Below are 19,381 nucleotides of genomic sequence, written 5' to 3'. Positions count from 1 at the left end.
AGGAATGTCGTCTCAGGGAAGTGGGGGTGGGGACTACATGTTTGCTGCCCTTACTACATGGGCCTATTGTTGTTTAGGAAGGGAGCATGCTAAAGTTATGGGAGAGGGGGCTATCAGGCTTACACTAAACACGATGGCCTCAAGGTCCACTCTTGTTGAAACATGTGTCCCAGTGTCATTCTTTTTTTTGGGGGGGGGGCAGTCCTGGTGCTTGGACTCAGGGCCTGAGCACTGTCGCTGGCTTCTTTTTTTGCTCAAGGCTAGCACTCTGCCACTTGAGCCACAGCGCCGCTTCTGGCCATTTTCTATATATGTGGTGCTGGGGAATTGAACTCAGGGCCTCATGTATACGAGGCAAGCACTCTTGCCACTAGGCCATATCCCCAGCCCCAATGTTTATTTGTTTTGTTTTTGTTGCCAGTCCTGGGGCATAGACTAAGGGCCTGAGCACTGTCTCTGGCTTCTTTTTGCTCAAGGCTAGCACTCTACCACTTGAGCCACAGTGCCACTTCTGGCCATTTTCTATATATGTGGTGCTGGGGAATCGAACCCAGGGCTTCATGTATACGAGGCAAGTACTCTTGCCACTGGGCCAAATTCCCAGCCCCCAGTGTCATTCTTTTTGAAGACAGAATAATATTTCATATTCTATTTTGTTTATCCATTTGTCAATGGACACTTGGGTTGGTTCTATTGGCTCTTGTAGTTAGATAGAACTAACTTCCTCCCCCTCCTTTCCTTCCTTCCTTCCTCCCACCCTCCCTCCCTCCCTCCTTCCCTCCCTTCCTTCCTTCTTTCTTTCCCCCATCCCTCCCTCCTGTTCCTCCATCTCTTTCCTTCCTTCCTCCCTCCCTCCCTTCCTTCCTCCTTCCCTTCCTTCCTTTCCCCATCCCTCCCTCCTCTTTCTCCATCTCTTTCCTTCCTTCTTTGTTTCCTTCCTTTCTTTAATTTTACTATTTTTGGCATAGTGGAATTTGAACTCAGGACCTCATGTTTGATTTATTTTTAACACTGAAAGTCCTGTGTCCCAAGAGACATTAAATCCTGGGTGAAGTGGGACAGTTGACCACCTGAAGCATAGACCCTTCTAGCACATCTAAAGCAAGTAGGCAAAGCTGTCACCACCAGAGGAATTCCATCTGCACAGAGCATGTCTTGCTGACCCAAGAAGGGACACTGAAGATCTCCCTGCCCCCCACCTCACTACACACACACACACACACACACACACACACACACACACACACACACACAATTCATTTTTGCCTGATCCTTTTCTTATTCATAAAGACCAAATTTCATCAAAGAGCTGACTTCTACAAAGTTGAAGGGGTTTTCATTAACATGAAATTTAATTTTAAAACATGTACATATTTGGTATCTCTAGAAGGTTTCTTTCTTTGGGCTTTTGTGCATTATTTCTAAAGTGTACTTACTAGCTGCCAAAGGTTCTACTTTTATATATTCACACTGCATTACTTGCAAGAAAACAGAATGCTCAGTTTCTGGCATTCAACATGGGGTTTGGGTTTTGCTATCAGTCTAATGGGCCAGGCTTCTGTTTTGTTCGGTCTGTAACGTGACTTGTTGTGTGGTAGGATCAGGAACAGTAGGTTTCAGGGAGGTGTAATGTTCTATTTGCATTGGTTTACCAACTGCTAGTGCTGACAGATTAGAACAACTTTCAGGCCTGAAATATTTTAGATCTTTGGTGGTGTTGGAGATGGGTGGAGAGAAAGGATTTTTTTTAAGTGTTTGATCTGTTTATAATGGAATTATACTGTGATATTTCTTTTTGTCAGTTGTGGGACTTGAACTCTGGGCCTGGGCACTGTCTCTGAGCTCTTCAGCTCAAGGCTAGTGCTTTACCACTTGAGCCACAGCACCACTTCTGGTTTTCTAGTGGTTAACTATAGATAAGAGTCTGACAAACTCCTGCCCCGGCTGGATTTGAACTACAATCCTCAGATCCTACCTAGGCATACAGGTGTGAGCCACCGGTGCCCCTCTATAGTGTGATTTTAGTTCTTTAGATCTCAGCTTTCATTTTATTTCAGTCAGTCCTGGGGTTTCAGCTCAGGGCATGGGCACTGTCCCCGAGCTTCTTTGTGCTCAATGGTAGCACTCTACCACTTGAGCCCCAGTGCCACTCCCAGTTTTCTGGTGGTTAATTGGAGATAAGAGTCTCAGGGCCTTTCCTGCCTGGGCTGGCTTTGAACTGTGATCCTCAGATTCAGCCTCCTGAGTAGCTAGGATTACAGGAGTGAGCCACCAGCGTGGTAGTACAAGAGTTTTAAAAGCACATTTTTACAGAATACAATTAGTTTATTTTCTTTACATAATCATCTTTATCTCCTCCAAAGCAATTTTATCAACAAGTACTAGGTAAACAGGATAAACTCTGAAAAGGTTAGTAGATCTCCATAATGATACTTGTAATGATCATTGTAAACAAACTAAACAGGTGGTGGGGTCCCAGTTCCGGAAGATTCAACAGCTTTAGGGGACTCCATTTCATGGGCAGGTAAGAATTGGTGTCCCTGGTTCCCTCTGCAGCGAGGATCTACTTTACCTTCTGCAGTCCTTCCAACGCAGTGTGCAACACGTGGGAACACCCACGTGGCTGGGAGTAATGAATGATTTAAAAGTTCAAATTATGTGTAATGATGTTTCAGAAGATAAAAGCTCCCCTGAGACAGAATCATGGTATCTTCAAGCAAGTCACGGGTTGTCTATATACCCAACATCTCAAGACTAGGAAGTAGTGTTTTGTCAGTTCCTAGGGTGCTGTGAGAATTTACCCCAGACTTGTAAGTCGGGAGGCTTGGGTAGTTTTCCGAAGGAGCGTGTATTGGGTTAGGACTTGCTTTCAATCCATGTCCCCCAATGAAAGGAGTGTAGTATAGCAAATAAATTCATGGTTTGCAAGCTCTCATCCTTGCTTTCACTACCACACCCCCACCCCAAGATTGTGGAATGATAGTCAGCAGACCATTCTGGAAGACGGACCAATGGTACTGGCTATGGCCCAGTTGGCCCACAACCTTGTGTAGAAGACCCGGACACTGACAAATGCTGGTGTGACTTACTCCAAACCGCGATTGGCCCAATTTTAGCACTATATCAGGGCTGAGCTGGTCCCTACAGCTTCAAACAGCTTACAGTTCAGGAATCTATGCTGAATGGTTTGCTGGCCACTAAAGTGTGGGTGTGGTTTTATATCAAGAAATCATAGGCAAGCGTAGATTTGTTAGCTATGATGCTGGAAGACCAATCTTCATATCTGATTGTATCTGATTTATTACTTGAGTGTTCTTGGGCCCGTGTTCAGAGTGTTATCAGAATCAAATGAGTAAAAAACAATGTTCCATTTTCATGTGTGCTTTATTTGTAAATTTCTTAGGGATTTTTGTTTATTTTATTTGTGCTGGTACTGGATCTTTAACTCAAGGCCTCTTACCCTCATTTAGTTTATGGATATTTTTTTCCCGGAGCTCCATCACTTGAGCCACAGTTCCACTTCTGGATTTTTGCTGGTTAATTGGAGGTAAGTTTCAAGGATTTGTCTGGGCTAGCTTGAAAATCAATCCTCAAATCTCAGCCTCAGGGGCTGAGAATGTGGCTTACTGGTAGATTGCTTGCCTAGCATGCATGAAGCCCTGGGTTTGATTACTTAGTACCACATACATAGAAAAAGCCAGAAGTGGCACTGTGACTCAAGTGGTAGAGTACTAGACTTGAACAAAAGAAGGTCAGAGACAGTGCCCAGGCCCTGATTTCAAGCCCCAGGACTGGAAAAAGAAAGACAGACAGACAGACAGACAGAGAGGGAGGGGGGGGGGAGAGAGAGAGAGAGAGAGAGAGTGTGTTTCTGGGACTTAGTTGGCTGGGCTGGCTTTGAACTATAATCCTCAGATCTCAGCCTCTTGAGTAGCTAGAGTTACAGACATGTGCCAGTGGTGCCTGGTTCTCACTTTTTAAAAAAAATAATTAGGGGCTGGGGATATAGCCTAGTGGCAAGAGTGCCTGCCTCGGATACACGAGGCCCTAGGTTCGATTCCCCAGCACCACATATACAGAAAACGGCCAGAAGTGGCGCTGTGGCTCAAGTGGCAGAGTGCTAGCCTTGAGCGGGAAGAAGCCAGGGACAGTGCTCAGGCCCTGAGTCCAAGGCCCAGGACTGGCCAAAAAAAAAAAAAATAATAATAATTAAACTTTTAAAAGATATGTATTGGTTTACACACATTCCTAAGAAATAATGCAACTGATTTCTATATCCTCTACCTAGTTTCTCCCAAGGATCACTGTTGTGCAAAACTTTTGAACAATATCAGAAACAGGATAGTGAAATCAATGCAATTTGTCCACCTTATTACAAATATACAGGGGCTGGGGATATGGCCTAGTGGCAAGAGAGCTTGCCTCGTATACATGAGGCCCTGGGTTCGATCCCCCAGCACCACATATACAGAAAATGGCCAGAAGTGGCGCTGTGGCTCAAGCAGCAGAGTGCTAGCCTTGAGCAAAAGGAAGCCAGGGACAGTGCTCAGGCCCTGAGTCCAAGGCCCAGGACTGGCCAAAAAAAAACACAACAAATATACAGATACACATTCTTCCGCACATCTTTTTGTGGCTTTCAGGTTGAAGCTATTTGCAATAGTATTACACATACCTTTTGATGATAGGTAGTTCTGTGGTGGCTCCAGGGTAGCTAACAAGCTCTTGATCTAACAAGCAAAAGATAGTTCTTCTCTACCATTTTCTTTTCAGATTAATGAACCTGCTCACTACTCTACCAACTTTGGACTGAGAGCTATACTGGTCACCAAACCATCACATAATAAATTACCACCAAAAGGGGAAAGTATAAGAATGATAGGAAAAGGTATTTTTGTGGCACTGGGAGCACAGAGAAAGAAAAGTTGCATTAACAAGTACTTCTATTATAATAATGCACTGGTGGCTGCTTTGCTAAGTTAAGAGGGTGACACATAGGATCTCTCTGAATAAATAAGATGGGTTTTCAATTTTCTTACACTGCTGAGGACTGTGGGAAGAGTCTAAAATCAGCACTGCCTACATGTAAGGTCGGATTATGCCCATCGATTTATTTTGATCTTGTGGAAGGCGTTTTGGAGCAGGGCTCAAGAAATAGCTCAACCAAAAGAACATTCTAGTTATGTAAAAATGAACCCCAGTCATTTTCATCCATTAACCTTACATAATAGGATGTTTAAACATAGTACTGTAATTTCAAAAGACAATACGGTAATTAGATCTCATAGGTGATAAATCCTACTTGATGTCTTTGCAAGAATAAGTTCAATTGCAAAGGAAGAATTTATCACCTTCAAGTTCATTTAGGAACTCAGATTGGAGAAAAACACAAGTGTGGCCAAGCCCACTAATGATGATAATGAATGATGTTGGACACAACTTAATTGGGTGCTTGCTATAAGACAAGTATCCTTTGAGTTGGTGAAGATACTGAGGAAAATAAACAAATAACAATCATTAAGACATACTTATTGGGCCCTTGCTGCGAGCCATTGCTGAGCCCAGAGCTCTATGCATACCAGCTCATTTTTCCACCCACACCACCATGCCAGGTGCTACTAGCTGTATCCCCTGCGTGCTGTCCCTTAGATTTTTCATTCAAGGCTGGCACTCTACCACTTGAGCCACACAGCTCCGTAATAGTGCTTCTTTTCTGACCAAGATTGTCCAGTGACAAAATGAGGTTCATCATTTCTTAATCTATAATATAACTAAACCAGGGTTGTTTGCTCCTTGGCCCCAATGGTGGATCGATTGTAGTTATATTTGTTTATGATTTTACTAAAGAAGAGACATTTACAACATGAAAAGATTGGGTAAAAGAGCTTGGATGGCATGGCCCATCTCATATTGTACCTGGCAATTCAGGAATATAAGAGAAGTTACAGAGAGATGCCAAGGGAGATTCTGACTTCCACAGGGCAACATAGCCACGATGACACAATTTTTATGGAGAGCAGAGCAAAAACACACAATAAAAAGAAATTCATTGAAAAAGTTCATCCAACTTGTTCAATTCACTCAAACTGTCTAGTTGGTGAGGACTTCAAACTCTAAAGATCATATTCAGAGTCAGAGGGAAGCTGCTGTTGACTAGCCACAGGCCCTTAGACTTCGTGATGAAGTATGTGGCCCTGCAAATTGACTTGTTTTCATTCCTCTGGTCTCGAGTCTGTCTTACAAAAGAATTCACAGTTTGGAGTCTTGTAATCTTAGCTAATTACAAAGTTGAGATCTGGAGGATATAGGTTTGAAGCCAGCCCACACAGAAAAGTTTGCTAGATTCCATCCCTCAAATAAACCAGCAAAAATGAGGGCTAGAGGCATGTCTCAAGTGACAGTACACCAGCTGAGTAACTGCAAGACCCTGAGTTCAAACCCCAGTACCACATGTAGGATTCACAGAAACTGACAGGTCTATTCTTTCTTTGAAGATGTCAACAGTATTTCAGTGCATGGACTTCAGTCATAAGGACAAAGCAATTCCATCAGCTGTGACCTTACTGGGAAAAACACATACATCTCTCTGGATAATAGTATTAAAATGTTAAGCAGTCCTGTAATCAAGATTTTATGTAATTTTTGCACAAGGAAAAATTGTACTTTTATAAGTCTTGAGGGGGAGAAAAGACTGTGAGGTTTTAATTTCCTTGGTTTTTCGTTACCACGCCGGTAGAGAGAATACTGGTATTTCATACGTGGTTAGCTATTCTAAATGATGATCATTGCTTGAGGATGGGTTACTTATAGAACAAATGGCAACTATTTCCTCACCTCGCTCTCTAAACCACCTTTTACTAAATATAGACGCTCATCAGCTTACAGTGGGGTTATTGGTAACCTCATTAGGTTAAAAATGCATTCAATGGTCATTTAATATATATTAACCTATGGGATCTCAGAGTTTAGCCTAGCCTACCTTAAATAATCCTCAGAATCCATTCGCCTATATGTGCAAAGCACCTAATATAACTTCTCTGAAAGTGTTATTTAAAAGTGTTAGATATCTCATGTAATTTACTAAATGCTGTATGGAAAGTGTAAAACTGAATGCTTGTATTAGTGTGCTTCTGAGCCACCGTGAGAAATCAGAAGTGGATTTACTGTAAATTGGGAACCACTTATGTATGAGCTCGGGACACACATGCAGAAAACTGACAGGCCTAGTTCACCTTGGCTTTGCTTCTAGCTCTGTGATGCATATGTCACCAAAGACATTTTGGGTGTCTCGTTTGTTTTCTCATTTTGAGACAGGGCCTCCATAACTTAGCCCAGGTTGGCCTCAATCTTATTGAGTTCTGCAATTACCATCTGTAGGCCCAATAGCCTCTTCTCTCATAGCTTAGCATGCTCCTTTCCTAGGCAACACCCGGTCCATTTAGTGAGGGCAGTAAATAATCAACCTTCACGCCCTTTACCTTGAGATGGCATTCCTTTGGGGGCAATTTCAATGTAAGGCAACAAATCCCCTTAGAGTGACCTCCAGGCCTGGGCAGCTGCAGGACCCCTTATCTACAATTTGGGCAGCAGCCATTAATCCTAGCCAGCCATGATGAAGCCCTTGGTCGGCATGTCCACACCAAAGTCCCTGCCTCCAAGACATCCTAGGTTATATATGTCACCCAAACAATAGACACCACTTCTTCTCACTTCTCCCTAGTAAGACGGGGTCTTGCGGGTCCCTTTGCTGGCAATAAGCCTTTCCCTTGTTCTTTTGTGCAGGCACCATGACTCACAGTTGTAATCCCAGCTACTCGAGATACGAAGGATCTCAGTTCACGGATGCCCTTTGCAAACACAAGACCCAAGCCCCTTATCTGGAAAATAACATGAAGACAGAGAGAGGAGAAAGGGGCGGGGAGGGGGGGGCGGGACGGGGACCTGCCTGTCGGTTGTTGTTTGTTAATTTTTTTAAGGACCAAGATTTACAAAAATGCAGTGAAAACTGTATTCGAAGATCAGACTTCGGAACAGGCCGAGAGTGGGTATAGAACATGACGCCTTTATTTGCAAAAGGGTTTGTAGTTTCACACAGACATTTCAAAGGGGCACAGGAATGGAAGGCCGAAGGGATGCGCGGTGCAACTCCGGCGCTGACTCCCAACAGATCGGCAGACGCGGTCGACTGCTTCTGCCTGCGCAAGCGGCAGGCCCGCCCCCGATCGATCGATCGACTGCTCCGGCCTGGCCCGTCCCAGAGCGCGGGAAAATGCGTTTGCGGCTGCCGGGCCGGGGCTCGGGCTTTCCCACGGCGGAGTCTCCGGGAGCCCAGGCCCTCGGGGCGCCGCCATGTCCGAGGCTTATTTCCGGGTGGAGTCGGGCGCGCTGGGCCCCGAGGAGAACTTTCTATCCTTAGACGACATCCTCATGTCCCAGGAGAAGCTGCCGGTGCTGACGGAGACGCCGCTGCCGCGCCTGGGCGCCTTCCTCCGGGATCGGGCCGCCGAGCCGGAGCGCGCGCTGCCGCAGGTGAGGCCCGGAGGGCTGCGGGGCGGCCGGGGACGAGGCCGCGCCGGGCCAGGCCTGCGGCCCCGCGTCGTCTCCACTCCTGGCGTCCGTGTGGCCGGCCCGCTTAGGTTATCTGTCTCGGCACCTCACCTCGTGCTCCCTTTTCCCGTCCCCCGCCCCGCCATTGGCCCGGCAGCCTTCTGTGAGGCTCCTCGTACCATCCGCAACCTAACGCGCCGTGTCCCTGATACCCGTCCACCATCATTCGGTCATTGTCTTCTCCCCCCCCCCCCCACCTAAAAAAGACCCACAACAGTCCCACGGTTATCTTCATAGTCCCAATTCCACACAGGGGCAAAAACATGTCGTATTTGGCTTCTTGAGTTTGCAGTGACATAAACTTTTTTTTTTTTATGCCCGAGTCACATTCCCTGGTCTACATTTATAACTCATTTATCCATTCATCGGTTATTGGGCACCAAAACTGCTGCCCAGTTGGCCTGTTATGAAGAGTGTTGCATAAACATAGTAGATGCACAGGCATCTCTCCTGTGGAATGATCCCGGTGTTGAACAATGTCAACTAAAGGAAAAGGAGGCATGGGGTGAAATATGGAGGAGACCAGGCTTGCAATCACACAGAACTCATGTGAAATCTTGCCTACCCGAAAGCTTGGCTCAGTGCCTAAGGTTTTGTTGGTAGCTTGTCCCTTAGTCACTGCCTACCTCATAGTGAAATTCCCGCACCCTGGAAAACTGGTGTTGAGGGGCTAACCATATTATTTCTACATCTAATTCAGGTAGGGTACTGTAAGCAGTTCCAGGACAGATGGAGCTCTCCACATGCCATACAGGTTCCCAACTTGGCCAGGATACCATGTCAGACCCTCACACTTCTCCCTGGAAAGGCTATATTAGTTGTTTCCTTTCAGCTAAGAAAACTATTGTCATTGCATTTCTATTGTTTTGGGGATTCCAAGTTTCTGTTGAGAAGTTAGGGGGTCTGGAGGTGTGGCTCAAGTAAGTGGCAGAGCGCCTGCCTTGCAAGTGTGAGGCCCAAGTTCCAACCTCAGTACTGCCACAATAAATGAATAGCTAAAAGCTCCATTCTGCCTGGTACTAGTAGTTCATGCCTATAATCCTAGCTACTCAGGAGGATGAAATTTGAGGATCAAGGTTTGAAGTCAGCTTCAGCAGAAAAGTTATTGAGACTCTTATTAAGCAGCAGAAAAGCCCAAAGTGGAGTTATGACTCAACTGGTAGAACACCATCCTTGAATGAACAAGTTCAGAATAGTGCTCAGGCCTTGAGTTCAAGCCCCAGTAATGGCACAAAAAATGAAGGTAGAAACTGCATTCCTGTGTGCTGCAGGGCTCAAAGCTTGAAATTCCCTTGTGGCTGGCGAAAGGACTTTTTGACAACAAGCGTCGCATCCTTTCTGTGGAGCTTCCCAAGATCTACCAAGAAGGCTGGAGGACTGTGTTCAGTGCAGATGCCAACGTGGTGGACCTGCACAAGCTGGGGCCCCATTTCTACGCATTCGGCTCGCAGCTCCTCCACTTTGACAGTGCGGAGAACCCAGACATTTCCCAGTCGCTGCTGCAGGTAAGAATTGCTCTGAGTGCTAGTGAACATGTGTGGCCTCCACACGTCACTTTTCTCTAGCATATGAGCTTAGTTTGTCATTTGTTTAGGTTGCTATACAATTATACTATGTCTGCCAGGTAGATTTTTTTTTAGTTTAAATCCAATTTAGTTTTTAACTGATAAATAAAACATAAAAGTTCAACTGAGGATGTAGATTAGTGGTAGAACACTTGCCTGGCACATTTGAAGCCCTGAGTTTGAACTCCAGCACCACAGGAAAAAGTGAAACAAAATAAACAAAAAGCATGGAAGTTGTACATATTCATAGAGTGCTGTGTGATGTTTTCTTTCATGCACATATGTGTTCTGCTCATGTCCAGTTGCGTTCTCAAATGTGAACCATTTCTTTATGGTGCAGATTTTTAAAAAAATACTTGTTACTGCTTTTGGAAATGTCAGGGTCATTATTGTCACCTGTTATCACTCAGTTGGGCTGTCTTCCTCCTGAGTATAATGTGTGTTTAATATGCCTATCTGCTGCTCTGTTTGCTTCCAAAGAATTGGGCCTATCAGGCAGTCCAAGAAATGGTGGATTACAGGTGACAGGTACTTAGATACACAGTCCCAGCCTGCCATAGGCCTGCATAAGGGTTCCTGTTGGAAACTCTGGCATTACTCATGATCTGGTCTGTTCCGTCTATAGCTGACTTGGCTCCCCATGAAGAGGTGTGTGACTGCTCTGGCACCTTGGCCTTTCCAGGAATCAGATAATAATGGAGTGAGAATTTCAGAGTTAGGTAAAAACCATGCAGAAGCCAGGTGCCAGTGGCTCACACTTGTAATCCTAGCTACTCAGGAGGCTGAGATCTGAGGATCAAGGCTCAAAAACAGCCTGGGCAGGAATATCCTTGAGACTCATCTCCAAGTAACCTCCAAAAAGCTAGAGGTGGAATTGTGACTCAAGCAGTAGAGCACTAGCTTTGAGCAAAAAACTCTCATGGACAGCACCAAGGCCCTGAGTTCAAGCCCCAGGACCAGCATAAAAACAAAACCGAACAAACACCGTACAGAGCTATTTAATTTTGCGGTGCTTGGGCTGGAACCCAGGGCCTTGACATTCTAGACAAGTGCATCCAGCGCAGTACTTGTTCTTTCCATACATGAAACAGTGCTGTCTATCACCATTCTTTGTGGGTAGAACTTTATCTGAAGTCTGCATATGTATCTTGTTCTGTTCATAATAGAACCAACCATCCTCTCTGCCTCGTGGGATGTAAACAGTCAAGGCTTTACTTCCTCATTGTAAGTTTATAAGAACTGTTGGCTCAGGACACATTTCTTCCTGGACAGGATACATTTCTTCCTCCATCAGATTTAGGATTCATCTGCCCCACCTCCCCCCTTCGTTTTCCTGGTGCTGCTTTTGATGTAAGTGGTAAGGAACAACATTACTCTCCATTCAGAAGAAGTCACTACAGAGACTACAGACACAAACTACATGGAGTACAAGCTTAAATTCAAGCTTGTGAAACTCTTGAGCAGAAGCTAAAGCAGGAAATTCCATCTGTCTTACAATATTCCCAAGACATGTTCTTTAATTAGAGTCTGGCCTTTTAAATGAGTTGTATGTTTCTTTTCCTGTCATTGCTCTGAAGTGCTTTAAAGATACTCACAGGTAAGGTGACTTTGCCATGAGACAGTTGAAGAATGTAGAGCAGGGGCTTATGTTCATAAAATAGTCTCACTATATCTTGTGTCTCCTTCCTGCTCTTGGGCTAACCAGAAATTACATTCAGTTAAATCGAGAGTATGTTCTGATTGGAAGATTTCAGCCTGTGATCATGGGACAGGCAATATTATGGCTGCTGTCACCAATAGTGTAATGAGTAATGCTTTTCGAGGAGCTTCCTGTGTGTCAGCCACTTGCTAGGTGCTAGCCATTGGCTTTCTATTCATTGGTTTTCATAACACCCATTGGATCTCCACAGTAATCCATTTCACAGTCAGAGATACCAAGGCCTGGCAATGTATGACAATGTACCTGAGTGGTAAAGGGCACCCAGGACTCCTCCTACCATATTCCTTCATACTATTTCATTGAACCAGCATAATGGGCTGTGGCATGTCTCAAGTGGTAAAATGCCTGTCTAGCAGCTATTCAAGCATATAAATGGATCTGGCTGTATAGGATGGGAGAACAACCCTGATTTCTCTCATTGCCTTTCTCTTCAGACTTTCATTGGACGTTTCCGCCGCATCATGGACTCCTCACAGAATGCCTACAATGAAGATACTTCAGCACTGGTGGCCAGGCTGGATGAGATGGAAAGGGGCTTATTTCAAACAGGACAGAAAGGACTGAATGACTTTCAGTGTTGGGAAAAGGGTCAAGCTTCTCAGATCACAGTTTCCAACCTTGTTCAGAATTACAAGAAGAGAAAATTCACTGACATGGATGACTGAAAGCCTAAAGAACACAGAATTGCTCTTAGGGGACTTATCCCTTGGTGTCCTTGGTAAGACCCAGATGACCTTGAGATCAAATCATGTCCCATTTTATATTTTTTAACCTGCATCAGTCTCCAGAGTTGCGACTGTCGATAAGAAGGGGATGGTCTGAAGGGTGTCTTGACCCTGTAAGTCTTCCTGGACTTTTTCTACCACTGCCTAGGCCTTTGGACCCTAGAGAAATCAGTCCGTCCTAAATAATCCAAATGAGTTGGAGCTGGGCTTCCAGTGTCTGGGAGTAGAAACAGCCTCAGATGTCCACTTTCACTGGCTACAGCAGACATACAAAGTGGGTCACTTTCGCCTATTCATAAAATGTTCTTTTGAGCTTGTTCATCTTCCTTGTGGTTGAACAAAGGATAGCATCTCTGGCCTGCTGTACTGCCTTGAAAATACTTCCTGTAGCCTGCCAGTGGGGAGTTACCCCAGTTTCCAAAACAGTCACCAAGATGAAGGAGGAAAAGGGAAAGAGAGATGAATGGCATGGCAGGAAAGAGAAAATGTTGGTTCCAGACCCTGGAGTCAAATTGCTGCAGCCCAGGGGGCCCTTGTGAAAGAGCTCCTGCTGTCTCCAGGATCTCGGGGGCACCACACACTCCATTCCCTGACTAGAAGGGCTGCCAGGCCATCATTTGGAATTGCAAAATAGTTTATTAAAGGCTGTTAACTAGCCTGTATTACATCTAAAATCAGGACTGGAGAGTTGTGGGTTATAAAGAAGTGTGGCAGAAATTAAGTGGGCAAGTCACGAGGCCTTGATTGTATATTTTCCGTGCAGAAAGTTCCACATTATTGCTGCGTAGAGGACCCTGCCCATTTACTAGGAATCTCTTTAAGCCAAACCAAATGCTTCCCTGGAGGGCCACAGAAAACCTGGCTGAGAAACAGGATTTCCTGGGACCCATTAGACCGTGGGCCCTTTCTCTATACTACAGTCCCCTCTTCTCATAGCTACAACTAGCAGAGATTGCTTTTGTTTCTGGAAATCCTACAAGGATGTAGATATCTAGATTATGCAGATGTAAGCTTAGAATGACAGAAATATGTTTAAAATGCCTGTTTTAGGATAAAGTTGTTTTATGACTTAATTTTAGGGCTGGATGATCAGCTTTTCCTACAAATTCATTCTATGCAAGTACTGTTTCTGTAGCTCCAGAACTGCAGGTGCTCTGCCAACCAAAAAGGTTGTCTTTGATCCTATAATATACCCAATACAGTAATACCCAAATAAATCCTCCTTTTAATAACTTTTCTTTTGTTTTTTCAGTATGCAATTCATGCCATTTTGTTCCCATCTCCGTTCACAACTCTGTTTTTCTCTCTTATACAGGCTTAGCATACTGCCAGACCTACCTTTCTCACTCCATATCTTAGGTCCTATCTTTAAATTGTTTATAGAATCTGACTACTTCTTATTCCCTCCAGTGTTGTCATGTGGGTCCAGGCTCCCACCATTTCCTTTCTGGATTGCTGACATAATTTCCTGTCTCCCCACATTCATTCTCCAGCCATGAGCTCAGATGGAGCTGGTATAGAAATCAAACCCTGCTGGGCACTGGTGATTCATGCCTATAATCCTGGTTACTTGGAAGGAGAGGGATCACAATTTGATGTCAGGCCAGGCAGTTCATGAGACCCTTTCTCAACCCCACAGCGTACACTAACATATGTTGGAAGCTAAGAACAAGAGAATCGTGGTTCAGACCAGCCCAGGGAGAAAAGTCTGCAAGGCTCTATCTCCATGGGAAGCATGATAGTATTAGTTTGTGATCCCAACAACAACCAGAACAGGATTGAGGCTTGGGTGAGCACGCCCTTTTCAACTAGGGAAGGGGATAGAAAGGGAAGAATTATGGAAGAGGTGACACTGATCAAGGTGCACTGTACTCATAAATTGACATTTGTACAATTTTAAAATAATTTTTAGAAATTTTAATAATAAAACACAGGGTTGGAATGTAGCTCAGTGGCAAAGTGCAACATCTTGGGTTCGATCCCCAGTACCAAAATAAGAAAAGACAAAAACCACACATGGGGCTGGAGGTATGGCTCCTGGTAAAGTGCCAACTAGGAAGCACAAGGACCTGTATTTGAATCCAGGTATTTCAAAAAAAAAAATTCTTGCTCATTCTGCTGAAAGTCTTCACATCTCTGAGAAGAGGGCTCACACAGACATGTAACCCAATTTTTTTTAAGTGTACTCCATTGATCCATTAATCACTTCTTACTGTGCCTGTAGAATCAATATTCCGCCTTCTTAAGAGAATTCTGAGCACCTCACAGAGTGTCTTTAAGCACTTGGCACCACAGGACCAGATTGAAGTGTTAATCAGCTCACTCAAACTATACGGAGGTCATTTCTAGGGTTCAGGCATAGCTCAGTGGTAGAGCGCTTGCCTAGAAGAGGTAAGGCCCTGGGTTGGATCCCAAGCACTGTTAAAAAAAAAAAATTCTACTTTATATCTTTTTTATTCTACCATCCTTCAAGAAACCCCTTAGAACGGTTTATGTTGAAACAATGGGCTATAATTGTGTCAAGACTAACCTCAGTGAAAAAAAAGATTCAAGGCCATATATATGTTTCTGAAAGTGGATTTTTTTTTTCTTTTTTGGTCAGTCCTGGGGCTTGAACTCAGGGCCTGAGCACTGTCCCTGGCTTCTTTTTTCTTTTGCTCAAGGCTAGCACTCTGCCACTTGAGCCACAGCGCCACTTCTGGCCATTTTCTGTATATGGTGCTGAGGAATCGAACCCAGGGCTTCATGTATACGAGGCAAGCACTCTTGCCACTTGCCATATTCCTAGCCCTGAAAGTGGCTATTTTTGTATTCAAAAGGAAAGTCTGGCCAGGCACTGGTGGCTCACACCTGTAATCCTAGCTACTCAGGAGGCTGAGATCTGAGGATCGTGGTTCAAAGCCAGCCCAGACAGGAAAGTCTGAGAGACTCTTCAATTAACCACCAGAAAACCAGAAGTGGTGCTGTGGCTCAAGTGGTAGAGTGCTAGCCTTGAGCAAAAATGCTAAGGGACAGCAACCAGGCCCTGAGTTCAAGCCCAGGTACTTAAGCACTAGCGTGTGCAGGCACACATACAGACATGCACAAACCGTTAACACTGATATATTTCAACTCAGGCTCATGCAGATTTCACCAGATTTTCCACTAATGTCCTGTCCTTCACTATCCAGTTCAAAGTCTCAGAATGCATTAGAAGACAATCCTTTTTTTTAAAGTAAAATACCATCTAAGAGCTAGAGGTGTAGCGTAAGTGGTAGAATACTTGCCTATCACACACAGGCCCTGAGTTCAAATCCTCAGTACTAACAATAACTAAAAGCTCAGCATTGAGGTCATCACTGTATTTCAGAAGTCCAGCTTACCCAAGCAGATTCATAAGGAAGAGAAGGTGCAATGTGTTTTTCACCTGGATCTTTTGGGTTTTCCCTAGGAATTGCATCTGACAGGAAAGGCCTCTTTGACTCTTAAAACTTCAAATATTCTCTGTCTGACAATCAGAAATGTGATTGTCTCCTTTCTCTCCCAACACCCTTGAGCTAATTTTCCTTGTGTCTAAATGAGTTTAAAACGAGCACCACTTTATACACCAACATTATTATTAACAAGTGTCAGCACAGCTCTGAAAATAGTGCCTGGGACTCGCTCATGTTTTAGAATTCATAAAGGAGCCCAGAGACACAGCTCATCTTGCAAACTCCCACCATGGCTAATTACAACAGAAAGTCAGCCGTGCAAGCCTTAGAACATCTTCTGCTCCCGTTTCACCCTTGAAAGAGTTGGATTGCCACATGATTTGCATGTCTCACTCTGCATGTCTCACTTTGCACGACTAAAAATCTTACCCAAGGACTTTTTCCCCCCTCCTTTGGACACAAAAAAAGCAAATAACTAGCTAAGGAATATAGCCCAAGTGGTGGGTGAGTGAAGGATGTTGTGTTCTATGATCTATGAAGGAAAAGTGTGGCAGGGAATTGTTTTGAGGCTTGAAGAAAGACGAGACAGAAAGCAGTCTCTTGCAGTAAGATCCAAGGAGAAAATGACAATGATCATTCCAGAGTGGCCTTATCTTAAGGCAACCAAGAGGGCCTGGCACTTATCTCTGTTGGGGGGGAAGGGGGAGCAGTTTAAAAGGACACCTTCATTTTCTAATTTAGCGCTTCTTATTTGCTCTCATTTGTGTGTGTGTGTGTGTGTTGGTTTTTCTTTTTTTTTTTTTTTTTTGGCAGTACTGGGGCTTGAACCCAGGGCTTGGAGCTTTGGAGCTCTTAACTCATGGCACTTGAGCCACAACTCTAACCAAGCTTGCTTGCCTCCCTCCCTCCCTCCCTCCCTTCTTCCTTCTTCCTTCTTCCTTCTTCCTTCCTTCCTTCCTTCCTTCCTTCCTTCCTTCCTTCCTTCCTTCCTTCCTTCCTTCCTTCCTTCCTTCCTTCCTTCCTTCCTTCCTTCCTGTGTGTGCCAGCTCTAGGGCTTGAACTCAGGGCCTGGGCACTGTCCCTGAGCTTTTGTGCTCAGAACTAGCACATACTTTATCACTTGAGCCACAGTTCCACTTCCAGCTTTGAGGGGGGTGTTAAATGGAGATAAGAGTCTCACAGACTTTCCTGTTTGGGCTGGCTTCAAATTGAGGTCCTCAGATTTCATCCTTCTGAATAGCTAGATTACAAGCATGAGCCACTGGTGCCAAGTGACTTCAGGCCAGTTTTTTGCTGGTTAGTTGTCGGGATCTCTGAGGACCCCTTCCCCCTCCCCCATCTCCTGGGGGAATGCCTGAACCTCAGTTATGAAAGAAACTCCGCCCTACCCCTCATACCGGCAGAAGGAGTAAGGCGTGTCCTTAACGGACTGCTCTAAGCTGAAGTGGGATGCCGAAATCCCTTCCTCGGCCCCCCATAATGTGTCAGGAGCCCCAGGACAAAGATATCGGGAGACGGTTGGATGGTTGAATGGGTCTCCAAGGATTTAATTGGGAGGGGGGTTTATATAGCGGTAATGGCGGGAAAGGAGGGGGACTGGCCATTGGCTAAGCCGGGCTGCCCATCAGGTGATGTCATGAAACTTCCTTTGTGGGCTGGACAACCCTATCATGGTGGCACGCACATGTTCGCCCCCCAGGGGCGGGGGGGCTTCTTTTCCGGTTGAGGCTGGAAGGTGGCAGGGGCTCCCTCCCACCCTGCCCCAGGGCTGGGGAGGGAAGGGCAGCGTCTGGCTCTTGTCACCCATCCCCCATTATGGCCAAACTAAATCCCCAACAGTTAGTTGGTAATGGGGACACTCAACCCCCCACCCCAGGCTGTCTCCAAATTGAGATCCTCCAGGTCACAGTATTTTGAATAGCTAGGATTATAGACATATGCCACACTGGTGCTTGGCTTGAGGGTGTGTGTGTGTGTGTGTGTGTGTGTGTGTGTGTGTGTGTGTTGAGGCTTGAACTTGGGGCCTGAGTACAGTTTCTTAGCTTTTTCCCTCAAGGCAGTGCTACCATTTGAGCCACAGCTTCACTTCTGGTTTTTGGTAGTTAATGAAGATAAGAGCCTCATGGACTTCCCTGCCCAGCTGGCTTCTAACCAAGATCCCTCTCTGTCATATGTGTGATGGCCAAATCCCTTGGGGATCCATGCTGATGAACAGATCCTCCTGCTTCTATTACAGGGCCTCAGGATGGCCATGAATGCCGAGAAATCAAAGTACTAATGTATTGAGAGACAGATGGTGGGGTTATGGTTTATTAGATCTTTTTAAGCTGATAGCTACTACATACAATCTCAGAAATCATAAACAGAGGGACCCATAAGGATAAGCTCATCCAGACTATTAAAAGTACCTTTTGTTACCAGCATCATTTAATCCTTACAAGAACCCTAAGAAGTAAATTACTGGCACCCTCATTTTACAGAGGAAAAAGGCTCAAGCCAAGTACTGGTGGCTTATACCTGTGATCCTAGTTTCTCAAGAGAATGAGATCTGAGGACTGTGGTTCGAAGCCAGCCCTGACAGGAAAGACCATGAGACTCTTATCACCAATTAACCACTACAAAGCCAGGAGAGGGGCTGTGGCTTAAGTGGTAGAGTGTCAGCTTTGAGCAAAAAAAGCTAAGGGGCAATACACATACCCTGAGTTCAAGCCCTAGTATTGCACAAAAAGAAAAGAGTAAAAAAAAAAAAAAAAGAAAGGAAGGAAGGCTCAGTGGGTTTAGGTAAATGTCCAAAGTCACAGAGTTGGCCCAGGCCTGGAACCTAGATTGGGCTGATTCTGAGGGTCAGGTTCCTAAACTGTTCCTGTACTGCCTGGTTATCCACAGAGGCAGGCCAGGGCTTCCCTGTCCCACGACGCCATGACCACAAGGCATTTCTTGCTACAGTCTTAACCCTTTATAGGCAGCCTCTACAGGAAGTACCACTGCCACCTCTCCTGCGTGTTTCCTTTGGCAAACATGGCCCAAACTATACCCATGTCCATAACCACTGTCTGTACTATAACTAGGATTCATCTTTTACTTTAAAACACTGCTCATGTCATTGACAATTCATGCTCATTCCTGAGATTGCAAGTTGCTATTTTTGAAAAGTTATTTGGCATGCCTCAGGGCCCTGGGCCTGTTTAATCTGGGTATCTCAGTTGGCAGAACACTGAGTGGCCTCAGGGTTTGATTATGTGTGTCTAATCTGGCTGTTACCAGAACTCCCCCACCTCCCTCTGCTTCCCCCTCCAGTCCCTTGATCAAAACAAAATGAGGATTGCCTGATAGCTGGCCTCTGAAGGAACGGTC

At 45.1% G+C, this 19,381-nt stretch overlaps 1 protein-coding gene and 1 pseudogene across 2 annotated transcripts; both read left to right on the top strand.

The window, feature by feature from the left end:
- The first annotated feature begins 3,023 nt into the window (after positions 1-3,023).
- Positions 3,024-4,645, top strand: LOC125357888 (annotated as a pseudogene).
- Positions 4,646-8,260: 3,615 nt separating this feature from the next.
- Gins3 (GINS complex subunit 3) lies at positions 8,261-13,848 on the top strand. 2 transcript variants are annotated; one of them, XM_048355475.1, is made up of 3 exons: positions 8,261-8,526; positions 9,876-10,109; positions 12,324-13,848. In XM_048355475.1, the coding sequence occupies exons 1-3, from the start codon at positions 8,347-8,349 to the stop codon at positions 12,552-12,554; spliced, it is 645 nt and encodes a 214-aa protein (XP_048211432.1). In that variant the 5' UTR covers positions 8,261-8,346; the 3' UTR covers positions 12,555-13,848. The 2 variants fall into 2 exon arrangements, with proteins under 2 accessions (XP_048211432.1, XP_048211433.1); XM_048355476.1 differs by lacking the exon at positions 9,876-10,109.
- The last annotated feature ends 5,533 nt before the right edge of the window (positions 13,849-19,381 follow it).

Source organism: Perognathus longimembris, chromosome 10 (genome assembly GCF_023159225.1).
Source record: "Perognathus longimembris pacificus isolate PPM17 chromosome 10, ASM2315922v1, whole genome shotgun sequence".
NCBI classification, from domain to species: domain Eukaryota; kingdom Metazoa; phylum Chordata; class Mammalia; order Rodentia; family Heteromyidae; genus Perognathus; species Perognathus longimembris.
Note: the sequence above shows the minus strand (reverse complement) of the source record. Positions and strands in the feature narration are given on the sequence as shown.